General features: G+C 43.5%; 1 protein-coding gene across 1 annotated transcript in view; it reads right to left on the bottom strand.

The window, feature by feature from the left end:
- LOC102488737 (voltage-dependent R-type calcium channel subunit alpha-1E) overlaps window positions 1-24,071 on the bottom strand; it is a 342,844-nt gene that overhangs the window by 33,059 nt on the left and 285,714 nt on the right. Inside the window, exons 28-38 of the mRNA XM_027767826.1 lie at window positions 23,516-23,612; window positions 20,472-20,632; window positions 19,551-19,688; window positions 18,534-18,735; window positions 17,150-17,314; window positions 16,381-16,491; window positions 11,958-12,041; window positions 11,079-11,204; window positions 7,992-8,057; window positions 1,589-1,680; window positions 853-1,018 (exon numbers count right to left, since the gene is read on the bottom strand). Of these exons, the coding sequence (XP_027623627.1) occupies window positions 853-1,018; window positions 1,589-1,680; window positions 7,992-8,057; window positions 11,079-11,204; window positions 11,958-12,041; window positions 16,381-16,491; window positions 17,150-17,314; window positions 18,534-18,735; window positions 19,551-19,688; window positions 20,472-20,632; window positions 23,516-23,612 (1,408 nt within the window). The remainder of the gene's footprint in view (window positions 1-852; window positions 1,019-1,588; window positions 1,681-7,991; window positions 8,058-11,078; window positions 11,205-11,957; window positions 12,042-16,380; window positions 16,492-17,149; window positions 17,315-18,533; window positions 18,736-19,550; window positions 19,689-20,471; window positions 20,633-23,515; window positions 23,613-24,071) is intronic.

Raw genomic sequence — 24,071 nt, 5'->3', positions numbered from 1 at the left:
CTCCCTTCTCCATTCTCCTCTTGGGATCTTGGGCACGCACGCACATGTGTCTGGTGCGAGTTTAAGTCACTGGGTCCAGTACTCGAACCATGGTCGACCACATGGGAGTCCAGCAATATAGCCATTATGCTAACTGCTGGTCCCTTGCTGAGAATATTGATCATGAAAGGATGTATTTTATCAAATGTTTTTCTGAATCTATAGATATGACCATGTAGTTTTTTTTGTTTTTGTTTTTGTTTTGGAGAGGTTTTCGCTATAGGGCGCGTGCACTCGCCAGACAGACAGAGAGAGACATAGAGACAGGAAGCGAGAAATCACCCCCCAGGGGGGATGGTCACGCCGCAATCCCTTCTCCTCCATTCTCCTCTCGGGATCTTGGGCACGCATGCACATGCGCCCAGCGTGAGTTTTAAGCCACCGGGTCCAGGATGTGAACCACGGTCAACTACGTGGGAGTCCAGCGACGTAGCCATTACGCCAACTGCTGGTTCCCCGACCATGTAGTTTTTAAATTTCTTTTACCAGTATTCTGAGAAGCATCCTGGCCTGTAAGCATTAGAGTTCTCTGGAAGATGACCTACTTCTTAACATGGGCTGGAAAGTGTGTGTGAGTGTGTGTGTGTATGTGTGTGTATGTGTGTGTGAGAGAGAGAGAGAGAGAGAGAGAGAAAGAGAGAGGAGGGAGAAAAGGAGGAGATAGACAAGAACAGGGAGAGAGGGAGAGAAAAAGGGGGAGGAAGGCAGACATAAATATATACTGCAGGAAACATCTCCTGTCTGTTTATCAAAGGGGTTGGGGTAGGAAGGATGGGTCACATCTCAAGGCGGCACGAGCACAGGGTTGCTCACCAAGAAGGAGCAGAAGAAGATGAAGGAAACGAAGTACACGTAGGCCAGGTCGGTGCCGCAGCGCTCATTCTCGTTCTGCCCTGAAGGTGCTGTGGTGTCGGGCTCACAGCCCTTCTCTCCAAGGCACGACAGCATAATCTCCTGCCAGGCCTCACCCGTGGCACTCCTGAGCCCAAAAGACATGTTGGTTAGCAGGAGCAGGTCTGCATGTACTATGCCATCCTTAGCCCTCTTCCCCAATTCCCCCAACTTTCTATTGTCTGAGGCTCGGTAGATTTCTTTTACCTGGCTGAGCTCCTCTAGCACTTTCCATCCAATGAGGTCTCTCTTGGGCTCTGCCACCTCACCTGTCTTTTGAGGCATCCCTGCTGAGTGGTGGACACAGTAATGGGACTCTCTAAGACTCTCCATAAACCTTGCCATTCAAGGGTTTGGCCCTTCAGTGGAATTTGGCCTCCAAGAAACTGCCTTGCCTCCACCTCTCACAGCCTGGAGGACATGCCAAAGTTGAAATTTGCAAATTAACTACTGAGTCAAAAGTATCGAAACTTTCTAATGGCAGGGTTAGTCTAGCAAAGGCACTGAACCTTCACCCTCTTTCACTGTATAATATGATAGGAACAGAGGAAGCAGAAGACAGGGACAAAAAAAAATAATAATAATGAGAGCAAGAAGCAGACAGCCCTCTGTCCCCCACCAGGAGGACTCCAGCTACACCAGCTCCACATTCAGGTACCTGAAGAGTAGCATGAGGGACCCAAAGAAACTCCGGAAGTTGTTGTGCCGGTTGATGTGACTCTCCTCATCTAATTTTATGTTTCCAAACACCTTGGGAGAAAACCAACAAAAAGCAATGAGTATTACTGAGCAGTGTGACGTGTCCAGTAAAAGGTACACCTGTAGGGTCGGCAAAGCCACATGCATGGTGTTTCCTAATGGCCTATCCTGAAGCAGACAACTCAGACCTGAGATCAGGTGAACACCCCTGCTCTTGGCCTGATGTGCAGGAGTAATTCCATTCCTTACTGATCCAGTGCAGTGAAAGGGACCGATGCTAGCAAGGCCTGAGCACAGCACAGAATGTAAGATCTTTTGAAGTCTTTTTGCCTGTACATCATTCCTCCCACACCTAATTTGGTCTTTTTATTTCCATGGTACCTGTCGCCATGGAACTCAAGCAGTCCTTCAAAGACATTATCCCACAGCAGGACTGTAGAAAAGGAGTCACCCCTCGCTTCCTGTCTCAGGCAGTCATAATGCAAATACAGCTCTATTTGCAGATGTCATTTATGACTTGGGAGAAGCTGTCTTAGAATTTGCAAGGGTTATGTCAGAGAGGACAACTCTATCTTCCTTAGATATGATTCTATCCAGAGGGTCAAATCTCAAATGGTCCATACATCAAAAGTCTAGAGTTCATGAGAATGAACACACACATAAGCACGTGCAAAGTGGCCTTATCCATCAGACCCAAATCATGTCCCAAAGTGACCATATATGTAGATGCTAAAACAAAGTCTGGGCCAATATGGAGAAAATCAACTAGATACTTAGAAAAGGCAAAAGAAAATAGTTTGGAAATATGTGGATAGAGAGTGAAGTTTACTAATCTTCTGCTAGTCTGTGAATTTAGGATATGGTCACTGCGAAAATTCATGTGAAAAGGCAGGAACACCCAGAGATATTTATCTGCACACAGAAAATAATGACCTCTCCAGCAGAGTGCTGCTTGGAGCCACGGATGCCCCAAGTCTCTTCAGATAAGATATGCACTCTCTTTCCCCAGACACAGTTCAGGTATCAGGATCTATTCTTACAAAGCAATGTTTGTACAACTGAGGGCTTCCTGGGTCACTTTCTCAGCCATTTGAGACCATTTTCAGCCTGCATTTAACACGCTTCAGTTTATCCAATGTATGCTAAATGGAACATATTTTTTTTCCCTTAACACTTTTTAGAATGTGCAATTGAGGAACAATCTCTGCCCCCAGCTATTTTGCTCAAGTAACTCCCACTGACACCTGCTTTGGGAATTTGTTCGTAATGCTGTTTTTCAAAACCCAAATACTACTTGTCTCTCAGGGAGAATGGAGAGGCAAGCTACATAGCAGCAGGGAAGAATGGAAAGAGGATAATCAGAAGGCAGAATCCCCCAAAGACATAAGTAGTAACATTTAAAAAAAAATCCCACCTGAGCAATTAAATCTAATTAGTTCTGGAGACCCCGGGAGCAGACTGTCATTTATTCATGCACTGTTCATATCTCCTTCTCATTTCTTTTTCACATTCTTGGTGCAGAATCCATGATTTATCCCCGACTCATCATATACATGCAACTTGGTGTTTTGTTTTGTTTTTGTGACACTCTGGAGCCATTATTAATGGTCCTTATTATGATTTTCTTGAATACTCCATCCAGTCATGAGCAAGCTGGAGAGCACATTGCACTTTTGCACAATGTACACGGATAATAGTCAGAGACTCTCATGTGCTTTTGAACCTTTTTGTTTAAGCTATTTTATTTACATTTATTTATTATTTTTAATTTGATCAGACATGTGTGTGTGAGAGACAGAGAGGGAGAGAAAATGTGAAAAAGTAAGCCGCCAGGTTCAGGACTCAAACTGTGGTCAGACATGTGGGAGTCCAGTGCCTTAACCACCTCGCCACCTGCTGGCCCCCTTTTGAATCTTTTTAAAGATACTTTCAAGTCAAAAATGTGTATTTACTATGAAAGCTGTCCCTAAATTTTTTCACCATTTAAAATTTTTTTCTACTTTGGGACCAGCAGTTAGCATAATGGCTATGTTGTTGGACTTCCATGTAGTCAACCGCGGTTCGGGTCCCAGACCCGGTGGCTTAAACTCACGCCGGGTACATGTGTGTGCATGCCCAAGATCCCAAGAGGACAATGGAAGAGAAGGGATTGCAGCGTGGCCATCCCCCCATGGGGGGTGATTTCTCGCTTTCTATCTCTCTGTCTCTACTTAGTCCTTGTTCCTGACCCAAATCTACACCAAAAGAGTTTGGAAGACAAAGAAGGGCAACTGAGACCTGTCAGAAGATTTCACAGGGGCATAGGTGTAAATCTATATTCACTTGGAATCACAGAACTTTAGAACTAGAAAGGACATGTTAAGGGATCTAACCAACTCCTCTACTGTGTTGCTCAGGGACTTACAGCCCAGAGAGACTCAGTGACTTGACCAAGATCACACAGCTGGTCCATGGCAGAGTTGAAGCTGGAAACCTTACTCCCTAACAACCTGTGGCTATATTCAACTCCTCCCATCTTTAGATTCTTCTGCAAAATTCTTTTTTCCAAGAAGCCTTTGAAAGTTCAGAATAATGCTTCTTCTCATAGATATAGCTTGTTGTTATTTATATTTTTCCAAAGCCTGCTCCTTGCCCTTGTTTCTATTTGTATGAATCCTTCTGTTTTGTTGTGACTGTAATAAATTCTGTTTCTCTAGTGGCAAGCACAAGTGTCTGCTTTGTGCATGGTGCTAGGTCTTTGTCATGGATTAGAATGAGGATAGCCAACTATAGGCAAGTCACAGTGGACAAGCCATTCATTTCTCTGTGGAATGGAAATAGTGCTCTTATGTTTTTGGAAAAAAATCTAAAGGGAATAAAATATTAGTCAATACCATTTTTTGCTACAATTGAACAGCTCCCACTTCCCACTAAAAGGTCAAAGACATACTTGTACTTGCATTTCCTGTGGGATGAGAGACAAATAGTTAAGAACGTGGGTTATGGGCACACAAACCTGAGTTTAAATCTCAGCTCTTCCACCTTCTATCTGATAATCTGAGTATATCATAAGTTGCCTAGCCATGCTAAGCAATGGAGACAGTTAAACTTACTTATAAATGTTTTCACATCACTCTTGAATACATTAGTGCATCTATATTGTATGCACTCCTGTAGTCTCTCTCTCTCTCTTTATATATATCTATGCAAATATGCATGTATTTTGCAAGGTGTCTGGCACACAAAGGAATTCAAGTGATGGTACATATAATTATCACCATTATCAGTATCAGTGGTATCGGTTGCAGGTGTATATTGGAGATAGTATTATTATAGTCTATTTTGCTTAAAGATGAAAAAGGGATGAGAACTATTTGGAGCATGGACAAAAAGGCCTTCATTTAATCAACTCCCTATTTCGCTGTTCAAAAATATTTTAACTATAGAATCAAGCATTTGGGAGTTAGAATGAACTTAATAAAAGTTACCAGGCCAATCTTAAAACCTCAACAGAAATTCCGTTGCCAATACTGCTTATAAGATCATTAAATCTCTAGTGAAATATCCTTAGTAAAAAACTCACTACTTTTAACCATGTCTCACATATTTTTGACACTTGAGATTCTATTATATTTTGGAGACTAAAACTCTCTAGTAATGGAGTTAGAAGAAGAATGAAACTCAAAAGCACAGGCAATAGAGAAGAGCAAAGAGATTCTTGATAGCTCATTGGTAACATTCTACTTAAATTATGCTGGATCCATGTGGAAGAGTAAGGGGTTGATTCCCTGGTTGACCTGTACACAATAGGCACATACGACCATAATCTTGGATGTCTAAGAAGGTTGTGTGTATGTATGTGTGTGTGTGTGTGTGTGTGTGTGTGTCTGTGTGCACATGCACATGCAGTGGGTGGAGGTAGCAAGGCATGAGACCCTATTGAGAATACCTGTCTTTCTATTTCTCTCTATAAATAAAAAACTTAAAAGAGTCAGTGGTTAACCAACAAAACGGGAGAAAATATTTACACATCACACTTTGGATAGGAGGCTGAAAACTGGCATAGGGAACTCAAGCAATTCACCTGCAAATGAAATTAATAATCCAATTTAAAATGGGCAAATAATCTGAACAGATAACTCTCAAAAGAAGACATACCAGGGGCCAGCAGATGGCATAGTAGTTACATCACAGGACTCCTACATGGCTGAACGGTTTGAGTCCCTGACCCAGTGGCTTGAAAATCATGCCTGGTACGTGTGCATGCATGCCCAAGATCCCAGGAGGAGAAGGGAGGAAAAGGGACTGCAATGTAGCCATCCCCTGAGGGGTGTAATTTCTCACTTTCCCTCTCACTGTCTCTGTCTCTCTCTCTCTGGTGAGTACACATGCCCTAAAGCAAAAACCTCTAAAAATAAATAAATAATAATTTTAAAAGAAGACATAGAGATGGCCAAAAAAGCATATGAAAAAACCATTCAACATCTCTTATTATAAGAGAAATACAACTCAAAACCACAATGAGGTATCACCTAGCACAAGTCAGAATGGCTAGGATCAAAAAAACCCAAGAAATAACAAGTGCAGGTGACACTGTGGAGAAAAGGAAACCCTTGTGTGCTGCTGGTGGGAATGTGAGCTAGTATAGCCACTGTGGCAAATAATATGGAGTTCTTCAAAAGTTTACAAATAGAACTACCATATGACCTAGTAATCCCATTCTTGTGTATTTACTCAAAGGACAGGAAATCACTCAGTCAGAAAGGCATCTGCACATTCACATTTATTGCAGCATTATCCAAAATAGTTAAGACATGGAACCAACCTAAGTGCCCAACAACTGATGACTATATTAAGAAAATGTGGCATATACACACTACAGAGTACTACCAGGCCATAAAGAACAACGAGCTCCTATCATTTGATACAAAGTGGACAAAACTAGAAGGTTAAAAGCTAAGTGAAATAATCCAGACTAAGAAAGACAAACATGGTATATCCCCACTTTTTATATACTGAATGTCGGCACTCTATGACAGAAATTTAGAGATTCAAAGACACAGAAGTAGAGATGGCAACAATAGATATCAGACTGCACAGGTGATGAGAGGTGGGAGAGAAGGACTCAAGAAAAATGCATAACAGACACAAGAATGTATGTAAACAATGCAAATCGGTTATAGAACAGTATCCCACAATAGATTATGAAAAAAAGGACATTATCAATCATATACATATATAAATATCTTAAAAAAACTAATGGGATGAAAATCAAAACTACACAAAATAATGTAACGTTTTTGTTGAAGATGATGAATATGGTATAACCTTGATTTGATTATCGCACACTACATGTATGCTTTTAAAATACCACATTATACTCCAAAAAAATACAAGTAAGTGTAAATAAAAAATTATAAAATATATAAATGAAACAAGAAGACACCTCAGAGGTTTTTCTAAAGAGGACTGCTGATGCAGCAAGTCTGGGAGATGCTGGATACCAAAGGCAGTCATATTACTCAACTTGAGGAAACTGTCTCCCAGCTGAAGTTCTTTGCTGGGGCCCAGTCATAATATCATGAAGTCAGAAAGGTGGCCCTCTAGAGACAAGCTGAACAACTGTGTATGCAAGTGAATAGGTTTATGAAATACACTGCTGATGGTTTAAAGAAATTCACCACTACAAACGAACACCATCTTTGACAGATCTTTTGGTTTCTTCCACTCAGCAGGCTTCTGGCTAAGTGAATAAATATCCAAGGTGGGAACCTAGATATCTGATTTTCAAGTTCTGAAATTGAACAGGATGTATCCAGCAGGTTGCATGTTCCTTAAGACCTGGAATGTGGCCCTTAGGTTTCCTTAGGGGTGGGCAGGCTGCCATGAACTTTGTGGGTTAATCTCAGTGGTGGGTCTTACAGCATAAATAAATCTCAGCCAGTCAGGACACAGCTCAGACATATTTGGTACCACCATGTATAGGAGGAACAACTATCTGACCTGCCTTTAGGCCCACTCCAAACACCAAAGGTCCTGAGAAAGGAGTCATCACGAGACTCATACTCCCCTCGGTCCCCTGGCAGATCTCTCTGGCTAAGAGCGATGGTGCAATCATTGTTATTAGTTCTGTTGTGTCTGCAGAAACCCAGCTGCTTCAGCACCATGATCTGAAAAACTGGCAGATGAAACCCTGAACCAGAGTACTCTGAATACCTGGGCAAGCTGAATAGGGAAACACTGTACATGGGAAATTCTCAAGGTCCTGCAGAGAGTGCCTTAAAAAAGAAGGGGTTCAAAGAACCCTGCATACTTAGGTTGCTAAGCCAGAGACAACCTGGGCCACAGCTGTCCCCCACCAGGCCCCTGAGGTGCCAGCTCACCTGCATCCCAATGATAGCATAAATGAAGAAAAGCATGGCAATCAAAAGGCAGACGTAGGGGAGGGCCTAGAAGGGAAGCAGAAATAACACTGTTAATCAAAGGAAAGCAGCTTCCAGGCTTGACAGCCTGCAGTTGGTGGCAGTAAGGGCACTCTTGCCCTGAGGCTAACTCAACAGAGGCTGAACTCTATTCCCTGGGGCTGCTCTGTTTTGAGGTACAAAACTTTCTCAGATATTCACATTCTTTGACAGATATATAAACAGTTGGCCAGAGAGAGGCTTGTAATTAACCTCCTGTCAAGAATATTCACTCATCCAGAAGTCTAGCTCTTATCTCTAAAAAGAGCTGGGAAGATTCCTGGGTTTGGGATTTATCCTATTTGCCATGCAGGAGATTAGTAACTTGGGCAATTGTGATGCAAATTACACAGCAAGCATTGAGGTTGACTTCCAAATCCCTGTATTACCCCTTCCCACTCCCATACCCAATGTGGAGCCAATAATGAAGAATCTGGAAGCAAAGTGAAATTACTGGGGTCTCACTTGATTGCCAATTCCTAGAAGGTTCATTTGTGATGAAACATTATTTTCTTGATGTCTCATTATGTTTCATGCAAAATTCCCAAAAGCCTGCCATGAAGCCACATGGTTCAAAATCCCATACTATGCAAGCCTACTGCCCCTTTGGGATAATAACATTGCAATTATGGGGTGGGAACAAGTGAAGGAGATGTAAGACAGGGAACAGCCTTTCATGGTATGGGGAGGATGTAGACATAGGAGAGTGTGAATCTGGGGGTGAGAATGGGCCGCTATCATTCTGGGGGGATCTCTGTGCTGCCATGAAGTCTCTCTGCTTTACCATTCAAGCTCCATGGCAGACAGTGCTACTGTGAGTCTCCGCCCCGTTTGGAGTGTGCACACCATGAATCCCAGGAGACCAATTGAACGCTTTCAGACTGCAAGAGCAGGGCAGAGCTCATCAACAAGAGCTAACAGAATGAAGGGCCCTGTGAGACTACTTACCACGTGAGTAAAAGATAAAATTAAAATGCTACTGAAATTTGTGGAATCACCTCTCCTGCAAAGTGCCAATTCTCAAGATCTGTGAAAAAGAATGGCTGTATTTTGAGGGGGGTAAGATACCCTTCACTGAATAGTGAGGCCGCTGAGTGTACGGTCTTTACTTCCTTCCCTTTTTCTACCTTCTCCATTCCAAAGCTTCCTTACTTCATCTTTCCCAATCCCAGCTTTAGGGAGACGAAAGATTCATTCTGTTCTCCTTTCTTGTCATGTTAGAAATTCTAACACAAAATAGGGAAAAGTGGGATGAGCTTGTGCATAAGGGTCAGGACTGGAGAAATGGATGCTGCTCAGGGCTGGATGGGGTAGCAGTAGGCAGTAGCAGTACTCTTTATATCGTGGGGCTCTCTTCTTTGTAGATGCAGCTTTTGTTAATATGATTTTAAGAAATCAACTTCAATCCTGTGTCCCACAACTATTCTAAAGCAAACAAAGAAACAAACAACCCCCTATCTATAACATTGTGTCATCTGGAGGCAGAGTCACTTGTCTTCTCTATTCTCTTTACTATTTTATGAGATAAGCCAACCATTTGGCTACCAATTTTTGACATCCTTTTCTTTGTCAACAATAGTAAAGAGTTTTACAGAGAATTGGTAATTGTGTTCATATGACAGGATGACACACATTTCTTAAGGGACTCATAACAGCAGAAGCTTGTTGGACAGAGCTCGAAAATAATAGGTTTCAAATCATCAGTGTTTGTAATTCTAAATCCAAATTCATCTGAGACTCAGATAGCGAATTCTTGCTAAGGTTTTCCATTTCTCCTTTATCAACTAACTTTCAACTTTGGGAAAACAGTTTTATTGAAATGAGGCCTACGTGGGAGTCATAGCAAATAACTACTCTGGATAATGATAAAAATGTCAAGGTTGCTCTTCAGAGCCTGAATATTCTGACAATTGATGGAGAAATAAATCAGTAGTGACGATGTGGGTTTCTCCAAATCATGAATTCACTGCTTGCCTTCTTTAGTTTAATTTATTTAAAAAAAAATGAAGGTTTCTTATTCACATTTATTGCACATGTCTATAGCACACAATATGTTCTTTTCACAGTATGCATACAGTATATGACTTAAAATTAAAAATAATTAAAATTAAGAAGGCAATTTTTTGAGTTCATGATTTCTTGCCTTTGGGTCACTGAATTAATTAAAGTTATCTTTAAACATAGTCACTGAAAACCCCTTGGTTTGTAAGAGAACAAAATAATAGATATTTGTATAACACTTAGGCCTCAAAGCCATAAAAATAGTTAATTTATGATATCTGCTAGAGCTAGAGGATATTTAGGAATACTTGAAAAACTTTTACTAGAAGTCTCTGCCATTAAAGTGAATCTCAGATGTTGACTTTTAAGTGATATTTATTATATATACGCCTCTGTTTGGGCTCATGATACTGTTTAAATGAAATTCACCATGTTAACTTGTCTAGGCAGTCCTATTTGTTTGTAGGACACAGGGTGACCATTAGAATACCATACATTCAGTGGTTCAGGAAACATATACTAATGAAGGCATGAGTGGGACTGAGAATGAATCATCTCACTATGAAACACAACTCAAGGACTCCTTTGAAAAACTGAAATAAAATTGCTTGACAAGTCCCTGAATATGTAAAGGACATTGGTCCACAGGTGGCTCTTTCACATGAATAGGATTGCTCAGGGCGACTTGGTATACCCGGCGAGGGAACACATCTCATGAAACACATCCCCTGTCGCAGTTGACAGAGGATACCTGAGCTACAAAGTATTTTTCAGAATAAAGCTCTATCCAGTAGACATAAGCTGACTGTTATCCAGCCAACCTGTATTGTGACGAAGAACTGCTATATTTATTGAATGCTCATAACAAACACCCATTACTAGCATCCCCTTTCCAGAGATGAAGGGATTCGTGTGATGATGCTGGTGACATGGTGTTACCTGGCTGTGCTGTCAGATATGGCAGGGCTGCCTCCACCCTCAGAGAGGATATTTTCTGGTGCCTCTTACCTTGAAGGACTGCACGAAGGTCCAAAGTAAAATACGGATGGTGTAGCCCTGACGCAGAAGCTTTATGAGGCGGGCGGCACGGAAGAGCTTCAGAAAGCTCATATTGAAGCCGCTGGTGTTCACCAGCTGGCAGGTCAAAAGGAGTCAGAATTAGTGACATTGCAGTCATTCAGAAAGATCTAAGCACTGGTATACTCATATTTATCGCTCATTCAGACCATACAATTGTATACAGTTTCTGCCTTTCTTTGTTAACCCCAACTCCAGCTAATGAGCGGGCTGGCAAGGTCCATCTCTCAAAGCCTTCCTAGTCATGCCCTCTATTTCAGGTAGAGGAGAGTAAGGGAAGGGCCTCAAAGAGTTCCCTGAACACATCAGACAAAGCTGTCCTCCCTAGTACTCTACCAAGTGATCTGAAGTCTGCACCTGATACTAAAAAGTGCAGATGGGTCATTCCTAGAGCACACGAAGGCCCTCCAAGTTCAAAGAGAGCTATGATAAACTTCGCAAGTCTTCCTTAGGATGAACACATTTAGGGAACGAATTCAGGTCTGGGAACCTTGAGGGCAAAGGTACTGTGCCTCTTTTGAGGATCTGGGAGAACGGGGTGTAGATGAACCCTCTTCTGATGCTCTGTTCTACTTAGCCCACTGGAGGTCTGCCATGCAAGCTGTGCACAGGAAACAAAGCTTTCCTGGAGAGGCAGCCTCCTCAAGTTTGTATTTTCTGCTAAAGCTCATGAGTGAGGAAGAGAACTCCCAGCACTTGAAGGGGTACTCATTTGGTGTAAAGGGTTCAAAAATGACCAAATGTGCAGAGAATTTTTAAAACGCTACTCTAGGGACAAGCTTAAAGACACAGATTTTAGGGGACATTCACCTTGCTGTCTGTCAGGATAATTTCTGTGATACTGCCAATCACGGTGATGAAGTCAAAGATATTCCAGGTGTCTCGGAAATAGTTCTGCAAGTGAATTCAGTCATAGTAACATCAGAAAAAGGAATAGAGAAGAAAAAGACATCTTTCATGACCTAACTTTGTCACTTGCAATTAAAACTTGTCAGTTCACACACAAGTACATTCTAACTTTGGCTTTAGTTTTTTCTATCTAATTCAAAATGCTACTTCTTTTTTACTAATCTGGGAATTTCTCATATGGAAAGCAGTTCCATCACTATTTGAAGATCTCATTTTTGAAACTGTCACTTAAAAGCTCATATATAACAAAGAGATTTGTAATAAAAATATTGGGTCATTTGAAAAGTCATGCCTTATCTTTCTTTTTTCTTTTTTATTTTTTGAGAGGTTTTTCGCTATAGGGTGTGTATACTCGCCAGAAACAGAGAGACAGACAGAGAGATAGAAAGCGAGAAATCTCCCCCCAGGGAGGACGGCCACACCACAATCCCTTCTCCTCCATTCTCCTCTCGGGATCTTGGGCACGCACGCACACGCACCCGGCCTGAGTTTAAGCCGCTGGGTCCGGGACTTGAACTGTGGTCGATTACATGGGAGTCCAGCGACATAGCCATTACTCTAACTGCTGGTCCCCATCTGTCTACGTTTCTCTATGCAAACACATGTCATGACTTTCCAATGAGCCAATATTAGAAAGCCTAAAACAGAAAGGTCATCATTGTCACCTATAAGACAATAAAATGATTTACAATTTTACTCCAATATTTTCTAAATATTTTTTAATTTTTTAAGCAGAAATTTACCTATTTAGTAGTTTTAAACCACTTAACAGAGGTCTGACGGGCAAGTAAAATGCTCTATATATTTAAGGTATACATCTTGATGAGTTTGAGGATAAACACATTCCTGTCACCACCACCATACAATGTAACTTTTAAATTATCTATACTGGGGACCAGCAGATGGCATGTGGTTACGTCGCTGGACTCTCATGTCGTCGACTGTGGTTCTCGTCCTGGACCCAGCAGCTTAAACTCACACTGGGCACATGTGAGTGCATGCCCAAGATCCAAAGAGGAGAATGGAGGAGAAGGGATTATGGCGTGGCCATCCCCTCTAGGGGGTAACTTCTCACTTTTTGTCTCTCTTTCTTTGTCTTTCCAATGAGCACATGCATCCTATAGCAAAAATCTCTCAAAAAATATATATACATATATACACTGAATTGGGTGATATGTAAGGATACCACTATAGAAATGCAGCTCTTTCCACCATCAACAAAAGTCTCCCAAGTCACAAGAGACTAAAGGGCACGGGCAAGCCAGAAATCTTTTTATTCCACTGAGCTTTTTCCAACCAACTGTTGATTGACAATAAGATGAACAGACCTCATCTTTTCTCACTTTCTTGCCTCTGTCATACCTTTTTGAAGTGGTGTGGTAGTTAAGGCACTGAATTCCTCATGGCCAACTACATGATTTGAATCCCAGAACCAGTGGTTTGAAAAGCATGCTGGGCTTTGTGCCTGCATGCCCAAAAACCCAAGAGGAGAACGGAGGGGAAAGAACTGCAGTGTAGGTATACCACTGGTCGGGGGCGGGAGGGGGATGCTTTCTCACCTTCCCTCTCTTTCTCTCTCTGTATCTGTCTCATGAGTACATGTACTCTATAGTATATTAAAAAAAAAAAAAGGTGGGACTTTTATGAGGTGATTAGGCCAGGCATGAGGGTAGGGCTTTCGGGAATAAATTAATATCATTAACTATGGGAGTCAGCTCCTGATAAAAGGATAATCTTGGTTCCCACTTTGTCCCTCTTTCTTGTGGATGTACTTTTATTGTCTTCTCTCTGCCATAGGATCAGCCTTACCTGATGCCAGAACCATGCTCTTGAGCTCCAGAACCATGAACCAAGTAAATCTTTTCTTTATGAATTAGCCAGTCTGTGGCATTCTGTTACAGCAGCAGAAAGAGGACGAAGATGGTGTAGAAGAGCAGAGCACAGTATAGACTAGTAAAGCACTGTGAGCTTTAAGTCAGATAAACCAGATCTGAATTCTGACTCTGCCTTTTACTAACTGGACAAATAATTCAAACTTTCTGAATTCCAGTTCATCCATAACAGAAGAAAATAATAGTGCTTATTAAATATAAGTGTTACGGACATAAAATGTATATGTAAAGTACTTGGCATTTAATAGATAACCAATGTATGTTAATTTCCTCTCTTTCTCTTTTTCTCCTTTTTTTTAGAGAGATTTTTGCTATAGGGCATGTATGCTCACCGGAGAGACAGAGGGAGACAGAGTGAGAAATCATCCCCCCGCCCCCCAGTGGGGATGGCCATGCCACAATCCCTTCTCCTCAATTTTCCACTTGGGATCTTTGGCACACATGCAGATACACCCGGTGTGAGTTTTAAGTTACCAGGTCTGGGACTCAAACCACAGTCGACTAGGTGGGAGTCCAGTGACATAACCATTACGGCTCTGCTGGTCCCTTTCTCCTCTTTTTAAATCCCCACTTGGCTGCCTTTACTATATAACCTTTAAAAAGCTGTACATTTTTTTCTTTTCTTCTTTTTTTTTTTTTTTTTAAGGGCGTGTGTGCTCGCCAGACAGACAGAGAGAGACATAAAGACAGAAAGCGAGAAATCACCCCCCAGGAGGGATGGTCACGTCACAATCCCTTCTCTTCCATTCTCTTCTCGGGATCTTGGGCACGCACGCACACGTGCCTGGTGTGAGTTTTAAGCCACCGGGTCTGGGACGCGAACCGCTGGTTCCCAAAAGCTGTACATTTTTTTCTGAACTTCAATTTCCTCATTTAAGATAATAGTAATGATTGCAAGAATGATAATGTTGATATCTGTCTTGCCTATCTCAGAGTCATTGAGAAATCTGACAAATACAGCATATACTGAGCTTTTCTGAAAACCTAGCGTGCCATGTCAGTGTAAAGACGTATCAAATTGAGTGGTGCCTTTTCTAATGTGGAAATGCCTCTAGACCTTGAATAAAACATGGGGGTGAGGGTGGGAAGGAGGCAGGCTTCAGGACTGAATCATCTAGTTAAGCCTGCAAATATGTATTTAACATTCACCCTAATTAGACCCATAATTGGGGACTTAAGTCACAGACGATGTCAATACCACATGCCGGTAATCAAAATGTATAGAAGAACTTTCCCTGTTGTGGCGCTGGCTTCCCCCTCTCAGTTCGCCCTGCTCAGGCTAGATCGTATTATAAAGGTATCTTTGTTGGTGGTAGTTTCTTTTTACTTTTTTATTTCCCTAAGTCTCAAAACACTCCAAAGGGAGTCAAACAAACAACAATGCAGCCACCTGCAATGGGTTGCCTTCAATTCTCCACCCAAAACAATCAAATTAATGGTTTTTCCCAAAGCCATTAGGAAACCAGAAGCAACTCCCACAATCAACACTTACAGTTATCAAACCTAGCCCAGAGTCCTGGCTGAAACTGCTACCAAACACTTATTCAGACAAGAAGCAAAGTTTCTCCTTTGGCAAGGAAAGCCAACTACACATATATTTTGAAATGGTAGCTCACACTCTAAATAAGTGTGAAACAGCTGTCAAGTGGGCTTATCTGCACCCACTGAACTCACCGTACACACTGAGCAAGTTGGGGGAAGGTGGCAGCAGGATTTTGTTTATAGGACACAAAAACAAAGAGGTAGGATTTTATAACATTCTTGGGAGCAGATGCAAGAATTCGCAAAACAATCACAGTTAGAGTTGAGGATAAAAGGGGGGGGCTCATGCCAGAAAAAATCATCCTCACTCCTTCCCAAACCCAATTCCAAAGTCTTCCTCCCCCAACCCCATGAACACCACAAACATCACTGGCTTTGTAAACCTAAGTAATAAACATTTCTTTTCATGGGTAGAAATTCTCTTCATATTACTAATGGAAGATGGACTAGTAAGTAAAATCTATTATTTGCTCTGGGTCTAGGAGGGACAGATATTTTCCCATTTAGTTATACAATTCTAATATCTTTTACCAGTAAATAAGCACTCAAGGGTTAGTGGCTCAACCCTTGTTTTGTTCCTTTTTGCATACCTTAATCATAGTTCTAACAAAACCCAACAAGGGCCAACCCTCAACTGCTGGCAGAATCTGGCAGGACCAGATCTCATGGCTAGAAAGGTATGGAGCTGGAGCGTGGTTTCCTTTGCCCTTTCCCCTAACCCTCACACACATCATCTTGTCTCTACATCAATTTATCGGGTGGTCAAACAAGCCCACAATAGGTGCGCAGGTATATAAAGCATTTCTAGAATAGCAGTCACTACCCCTCCCAACAAAGGCTGAAAAGATACCCAAAGGGAAGACTCATGCTGGATTGATTCAGTGACATACCAAGAAACCAAAAGCGATGATCTTTAGGACACATTCCAGGGAAAACACCATGGTGAAGGCAATATTCAGGTACTTTAGGGCCAGTTCGTAGGTACAAGGAGCAGAATAGTACTGCCAGGAAGAGAACAGAGGGAAAGGGAATCAAAGCCTGAAGGTGAGAGGAATACCACATGTACCGAGGCTGCCATCTCCCAATCCACCCTTGCCCCTGGTATGTGCTGCAGAGATGGACGTGAAATGGACAGCAAGTTCTGGACAGGAGACTGCATATCCCACAAAGGAAAACACGGATCTGGGCCCCACCAAGAAGACTCTGTCAGCAGCCTTCCTAGAGAGGAGATGGCAGAGCAGGGATGTTTTCTGGAGTTACTTCCTCATCACTGAGTGTTCAGTGGGCTCGCACCTCTCTCCATGCTCCATCGTGTATTTATGGCCTGTGATCTTCTCTGTCTACTGGCCTTTCCCACCCTTGTCTAACTGATTCTCAAAACCATCTTTGGTCTCAGAAGCTCCTGGACCTTTGCTGCTAAGTGTTTCTCTGCACTTTGCCCAGTGGACCCACAAAGTCCCAGGAGTTGGGCTACTGATTAAGATGAAACAAAAAAGAGGTCCCATGATGGCAAAGTAGGTAAAGAGGTGACAGACTGCTGTGTCAGGAGTGTTCTTCCAGTGCCACGCCACACACACAATTGCTCTGGGTGGGAACAGTCAATGGAACTTGCAACTGTTGTGCACTCCAACCCACCCCTCCCGGTCACTCTCCTCTCACCTTCATCATCAGCACAACAGTGTTCAGGGCGATCATAGCCATGATGGTATACTCAAAGGATGGGGACACCACGAAATGCCACACCCGGTACTGGAAGGTGTGCCTATTTTGTGGCATGTAGCGGGTGAGAGGTTTGGCGCTGATGGCGAAGTCAATGCAGGCCCTCTGTGGAAAAGTCACGGTTAATAAACCAAGCTCAAATTCCCTACATTTTGCATAATGTGGGGCTCTTTTAAATGGTTAGAAGAGGATATTATATGGAAAAAAGGGGCAGAGCTACATACGCAGGAGATAAACAGTGACAGGGACCATCAGAACAAAATAATGGGCAATATGTTACCATAAATGAGAATATAGATCTGGAAGCATCCTGTCACATGTGGTAAGAATGCAATGGTTATTAATGAATTCTTTAACATGGCACATGGCTAGGATATTTAGGCAGGAAGTCTTCCCAATGCCCTTAGTCAGAAGATACAGTCTATCTACCTAAGCATTTCTTTTTAAATTTTATTTAACTTTATTTATTTACTTATTTTTTAATTTGACCGGAGAGGGAGAGGGAGCGGGAGAGGGAGAGAAAGCAAGGTCTGGGACTTCAACCACAGTGAGCCATGTGAGAGTCCAGTGCCCTTAACTACCACGCCACTTGCCAGCCTTCTACCTAAGCATTTCTACAGCACTTTATATGTCATTTCTCTTATAATCCCTAACAATGTCTAGTTCAGTTCTATTAAAACAAACAAAACATCTATTTTTCTGGGCCACATGATGGTGCAGCGCTAACACAACTAGACTCACATGGGAATGTCCTCAGTTCACAACACGAGCCCCTCCCACCCCACTCCCAGGGCACGAGAGGCACCTATGTGCCTGTCGTCTAGGTTGGCTGAGGCTGGGGGCTGATCACAGTGTGAAGACCCTGTTGGGAGTGCCTGCCTCTCTGTCTTATGAAAGAAATAAACTCAAAAACAATCTATTAAACCCCTATAATATGCCAGAACCATGCTTGTTGCTTGAAAAGCAGTGATAAGACATAGTCAAAGGGCATTGGCCCTTACAGCAGATGCACACTGTGGGAGGCCACAATCAGACCAGCAGATGCCCTAATGTAACTGCACACATTTTCCCTTTTAGATGATGCGCACGTAAAGGTGACTGCATGGTAAACAACTTACATACCTTCCAGTTTTTTATTTTGCATATCTGGACCTTAAACAGAACACTGCTCAGAAAATGTTCTTTGACACAATCATTAATTTTTTCCCATCTTCTCTCTATACTTATCAATAGCATTAAGAAAACATAGTCTCCCTCCCTAGCACTGCTGGTCCAAGAGTTCCTGTCGGAGGCCCTGCTGCCCTGTCCCAGACTGTGTGGTTACCTCATTCTTCTCCAGGCTGCATTCCTCCATCATCTTGTCCCCCTGCTCCTGGAAGGTGATGATGATGAGAGCCACAAAGATATTGACAAAGAAGAAGGGGAAAACCACAAAGTAGACCACATAAAAAATGGACATTTCCATGCGGTTGCTGCGGCTGGGACCTCGGTCTTCCTCTGTCACATCTACAGAATGCTGTAAAACCCTGCAGGGACAGAATGAGGGGGCACAGATGGTGATGACAGCCTTGGCTGCATTAGGAGATGGCCACTTACGGCTCTTTATCTGACTTCCCCGACTTTGCAGACCCTCTGTTAATCACCAAGTTGGCAAAGAGCCCCGAGAACCCAATCCACTGTTTCTTCTAGCCCATTCCAGCATGTATCTAGCTTCTAAGCAAGAGACAGATTATCATTTTATAGTGAGGTGGTCACATTCAATACCAAGGGACTCCTGGGTTTCCATGTGGTTTTTGCTGCTGACTAGACTATACTGTCACCAGAAAGCGGCATCTTAGTCACTGCCAAGTCTGCCATGCTGCTATGGGCAGCAGGAGAACTTGCATTTATTGTCTTCTTCATAAGAGATATAGTCATAGGAAGTGTCTCTGGGTTCTGCCAGTTCATTCTTAACCCTCAGTCCTCAGGTTCTCAGGGGTAGGGCCAATCTGGGCCAATCTGTCTAATCCAGCCCTTAGAGACTATCCCATGGAGAGGAAAGCTGTTCAAAACTCACTTGTTCTGTAGGAGTGAGATAGCTCCACACAACTTTTCAATAATTGGCTATAAAATTAAGAACTTTAAATATATCCATGATTTTGTCATTCCCCCCATCTCCAATGCTGCCTTAAGGATTTTCACTTTTCCTTCCCTTGGCCTTTCTCACTCACTAATAACTATTTACTTTCCCTGATATAATAACGAGAGTGAGCCTGTTCATTCTGAATTAGCATCTTAAAGCAAACACATGGTACTATCCCAGCTCACAGGCCAGCGTGCTAATGGAAACCTTATCACTCACTGAGGCCATCCTTCTCCTGTGGAGACAGTGAAGAGGGTCAACAAAGCCCAGATGATGTTGTCATAGTGGAATTCATGGCGCTTCCATTCCCGGCCCTTCACTTCCATCTTGTTTTTCTCATGATCTACATAGTTGCCTCTAAAACCAAAGTAGAAATGAAGTAGATAGGGTCTCTTCATAGAGCTCAAGGAAGATTCAGAGAATTCAGTGGATTTCAATAATGTGGAGTGATGGGACAAGCAGTTAGTGTAATGGCTATGTCGCTGGACTCCCATGTAGTCGACCGCGGTTCGTGTCCCGGACCCGGTGGCTTAAAACTCACGCCGGGCACGTGTGCGTGCGTGCCCAAGATTCCGAGAGGAGAATGGAGGAGAAGGGATTGCAGCGTGGCCATCCCCCAAGGGGGGTGATTTCTTGCTTTCTGTCTCTCTGTCTCTCTCTGTCTGTCTGTCTGGCGAGCGCACGCACCCTATAGCAAAAACCTCTCAAAAAAAAATAATGTGGAGTGATAATGATCAACATACAAATGCAAGGAGGTAGGTAGGTACTGCCATGAAACAAAAATGGTATCTGGTTCCCAGTAGATGTGAGATTATATCTTAAATTTTATTAGCTGCTGTGCAACCTTGGGCAATTTGTATATACTTTCTGAGTCTCAGTTTCCATATCTATAACATATAAATTAAACTTATCTCAATAGGTCATTATAAGGAGTTCAAACACTGAACATAAAATGCTTTGTAACCATGTCATAAAAGAAGTGCCTGATAAAAGTTTTTGATTTCCTATTTTGTCCTTTTTGCTAAAAAAGGACTGAAAATAGGTAAGAGGAAGGAAAAAGAGTAGATCTATATGGGGTAGAGGAGACTCACCAGGATATGCTTTAGCAAAAAGTAAGTCCTGTGTGATGGTGGCACTTACATGCACTCCTTTTCCGTGTCCTTGGAACTGTCCGTGCAGTAAAAGAACTTTCCCTTGAAGAGCTGCACTGCGATGACGGCAAAGATGAACATGAAGAGCTTGTAGACAATGAGTATGTTGAAAACATTCTTTAAGGAGGTCACCACACAGTCGAAGACAGCCTGTGGACAGAAGCCAGGAGTCCCAGTGTGTGAGCCCTGTGCTGACCAGGAAATGGAGATGAGATGAGGCCACCTACTACCACCCAGGCCCTCTGGAAGGCACTGCAGAGATATGGCCCTACTAGAAGGTGACACACATGGGATTAAGAGCTGGCTTTCAAGCTGGCCATGACTGCAGGGACTTACCACTGGGAAAGGAAGGTGTGCTCTGAATCTGAAAAGAAGCCCAAAGCAATGGAATCCAAATGAAGCCACAGAGGGGGTCCTGTGTGGGATCCTGGTGGGGTACTCCACTTGGTGTGAAGCACAAAAGTTTAGAGCTAGAGGGATCTTTGAGATCATTTAGTTCATTTTAGCCATTGAATAGCTTATCCCTGATCTTGCATGTATTTGCTAGCATTCTTAGATGAGATCTATATACTGAAATAAGCCCAGACATTTGCTCTGGCGATGTTCAGCACTTCCTACAAGTGTTCTCCAGTTAACAAGCTGGCTGTATTTCGGATGCAAATCAACAGAGGCATTGTGGGAAGGACTGATAACCTTCCCTCTCTCAGAGACAAAGAAACTGGGTGCATAGAATGACGGACTCAGATTGCATTGAAAAAGCAACAGATCTCCAGAGGCCTCCATTCTAGGTCCTAAGTGGCGAGAGGTACATGGGAATTCAACACATCTCAAGCCATTTTTAGGCTATTTTCTCACTGGAGAGTCTGGCCCCACGGTGGCGCTGCCCTTGTACAGCTGCTTGTTTGGCAGCGCTGGGCTTGATGTCGCTGGTTTAATTTGTTGAACACTGTGGGGAATGTGAGTGACACGCAGCCTGTGGAGTCATCAGTGCCACCTACGTATCCCTCAGGTTACTGAGCTAAGGAGAGAGAACAGGCTCTTTCTAATTTAATGGAATTAACCAAGTGAGGGTCGCTTTCTCCAGCCTGTTAACAAATCTCATCAAGCGTGTCTGCTCTCTCCTCAGGATCCAGACATAGCTTAAAGGGCATGAGCCCTGTGAACCTGCTCAGGACAACAGTCAGGGCCTCAGGCACCCAGGCCAAATCCAGCTAGGGGCAGGGCAAAAAGGACTCAATACTTCTTTACACTGCCAAGGCCAGGGGCCAGCAGTGTCTAGGGACAGGGTGGTGAGGAACAGCCAGCACTGCAGAAGTGGTCTCCTCCAGGAGGGAGAAGTAGGAGAACACTGGGCAAGGCTACTTCTTTGGGAGTCTGAGGTTTCCCAGGGGACGTCCACACAGTGGGCAGGGACCGGGGCTCAGAGAGGAAGCCACATTTCAGCTAGTTCCAGGCCCTTCAGAAGAGACTGTCCTTCAGTCCTTACCTTTATAAACCTAGTTTGTTTTGCCCCTTCTCTGAAGAGCCAGAGGGCTGAAAAGAAAGTGGAGTCCTGAGGCCAGTGTGAGGGGCGAAGCTAGTGAGAATTTCTAAAGGTATGAGAACCCAGTGGGAAACGAGCACTGGGAAGCAGGGGAGAGCTGCGTTCACAAGGCTTTCCCTTAGCTTTGTCCTTTGGTGGACTTGGGACAGGCGCAAGCTCTGGCATATCAGAGGAATCACTGGGCTTCCTTACAGGGACCACTCACATCTGCCCATTTTGCCCACACCACAGATGCGTGAGTCACAGAGTAACTCCATTTTCCAGGTCAAAGAAAGTCAGAGAATAATTTTCCCTGGGCCACACAGTTTCTAAATCCCAGAGCTAAGCCTGCCACTCAGGTGGGTCCTTTTCTATACAGAAAGGGGTTCTTGAACCATCCTATCCTAAGAGTCACCTGGGGAGCCAATTTAGAAAACACATTGCAAACCCCTCCCCCAGAGAGGTTAGCTGTGTTGCATGGGGTGGCCTGGCCCAGAAGTGTGCCTTTTAAGAAGCATGCAGGTGATCCTGATGCAGGCAGCCAATGACCCACCCTCCAAGAAGCACTGCACTCTTCCATGCAGTTCTGCAGGTGGGCAGTTACATCTGCCTCCTGGGAGCACTCTGGGGCAGCCTCTGCAGACAGGGTTCTCAGCTGACTGTGCCGCCCAGGAAGCAGCAGAGCAACAGTGGGACTAGATATCAGGAGCCCTGGTCCTCTCCTTGGTGGTGCTGCCTCTCAGGGAAGAAGAACTTTTCTCCCACAGAGCCTCGGCTCTCATTAACAGCAATGCGTGTTTCGGGCGTGGAGTGTGTTCAGTGTGTTTGTAAACACAACTTGAATGGTAAAGTGTACCCTAAGAGGCAGCATGGCTCATGATAGGTGGAGCCCAGAGGGTGCTGAGCAGTGAGGGCTCTGGACAAGGAGGAATCTGGATAAAACACCGATTAGCATTCAGGTTCTGACAGCAGGAAGAACTGAAGTCATGTTAGCTCACTCCATTTTTTTCACTGCTTCTGTCAAGCATGGCCTGTGTGACCTCGGACAAGTTACTGACATATCTGTGCCTTAAGCATAGGGAGAGTTAGGGCTAGAAGTTCCTTTCCTCTAGACTTGTGAGAAAAGAAGGTGTGCCAGGTCACTTGGCCTGACCTAGTATGCAGACTGCAACATGCACAGAGGGCTCCCGTTGCCCCCGTTTGGGTGTTCTGGGTCCACCTCAGTGGCATAGGAGATACCAGGTTCCCCATGTCATACTTTCCACAATGGATGGTCTAAGGTACCACCTCGGCCTGGACTCAAGAGGCAAAAGCTCACTTAATGATTTCATGGGACATTGGTTATTTTTCTTTTGAAACTAAGACCCTTAACTCAATGAAAAGAACCTTCATCCCCATGAGATTGAGGAAAAGGACTACTCACAGAATAAAATCTCCAAAAGTGGGCCAGCCATGGATAAAGAAAGAAGATGGGAGAATGACATTTGATGGGAACAAACTGAAAACGTTACCTTGAGCTTGGGCAAGCGCTTGATAGTTTTCAGTGGCCTCAGAACTCGGAGCACCCGCAGAGACTTGATGGTCTTGATGTCCCGTCCCTTGTTAGTTCTGCAGGGGAGAGGCCCCAGGGAGTTATATGAACAGAGGGAGAGACAAAAGTGGCATTGATAACACCAGGGTAAGAGGGGAGAGATGTAGACAAGAGGCTAGAATTGGGTCAGAGTAGACTGCTTCAGGAAAATCTACCAAAAATGTTTCAGGAATGTTCTCAAATCACTCCCCAGTATGTGCACATGCACACATATCCAAACAGGCACACACACACCCATGTAAACACACACAGGCACACAAGCATACACACAGAGGCATCCATGCACATATGATAATGAGAACTCTCTCTAAAAGCCTGTCTACTGCTGATCATCACCCCCCTGGGAAAATAAAAAGGAAGGTTCACTGAGTAAGGAACAAGACCTGTATCCCAGTTTGGATTTCCACCATGCCTAGTTCAGTGCTTTGCCTGTAGTAGCTTCTCAAATACAATGTGTTGACTTGAATAGGAACCCG

This window comes from Tupaia chinensis, unplaced genomic scaffold, assembly GCF_000334495.1.
Source record: "Tupaia chinensis unplaced genomic scaffold, TupChi_1.0 Scaffold000074_1, whole genome shotgun sequence".
Classification (NCBI taxonomy): Eukaryota; Metazoa; Chordata; class Mammalia; order Scandentia; family Tupaiidae; genus Tupaia; species Tupaia belangeri.
Note: the sequence above shows the minus strand (reverse complement) of the source record. Positions and strands in the feature narration are given on the sequence as shown.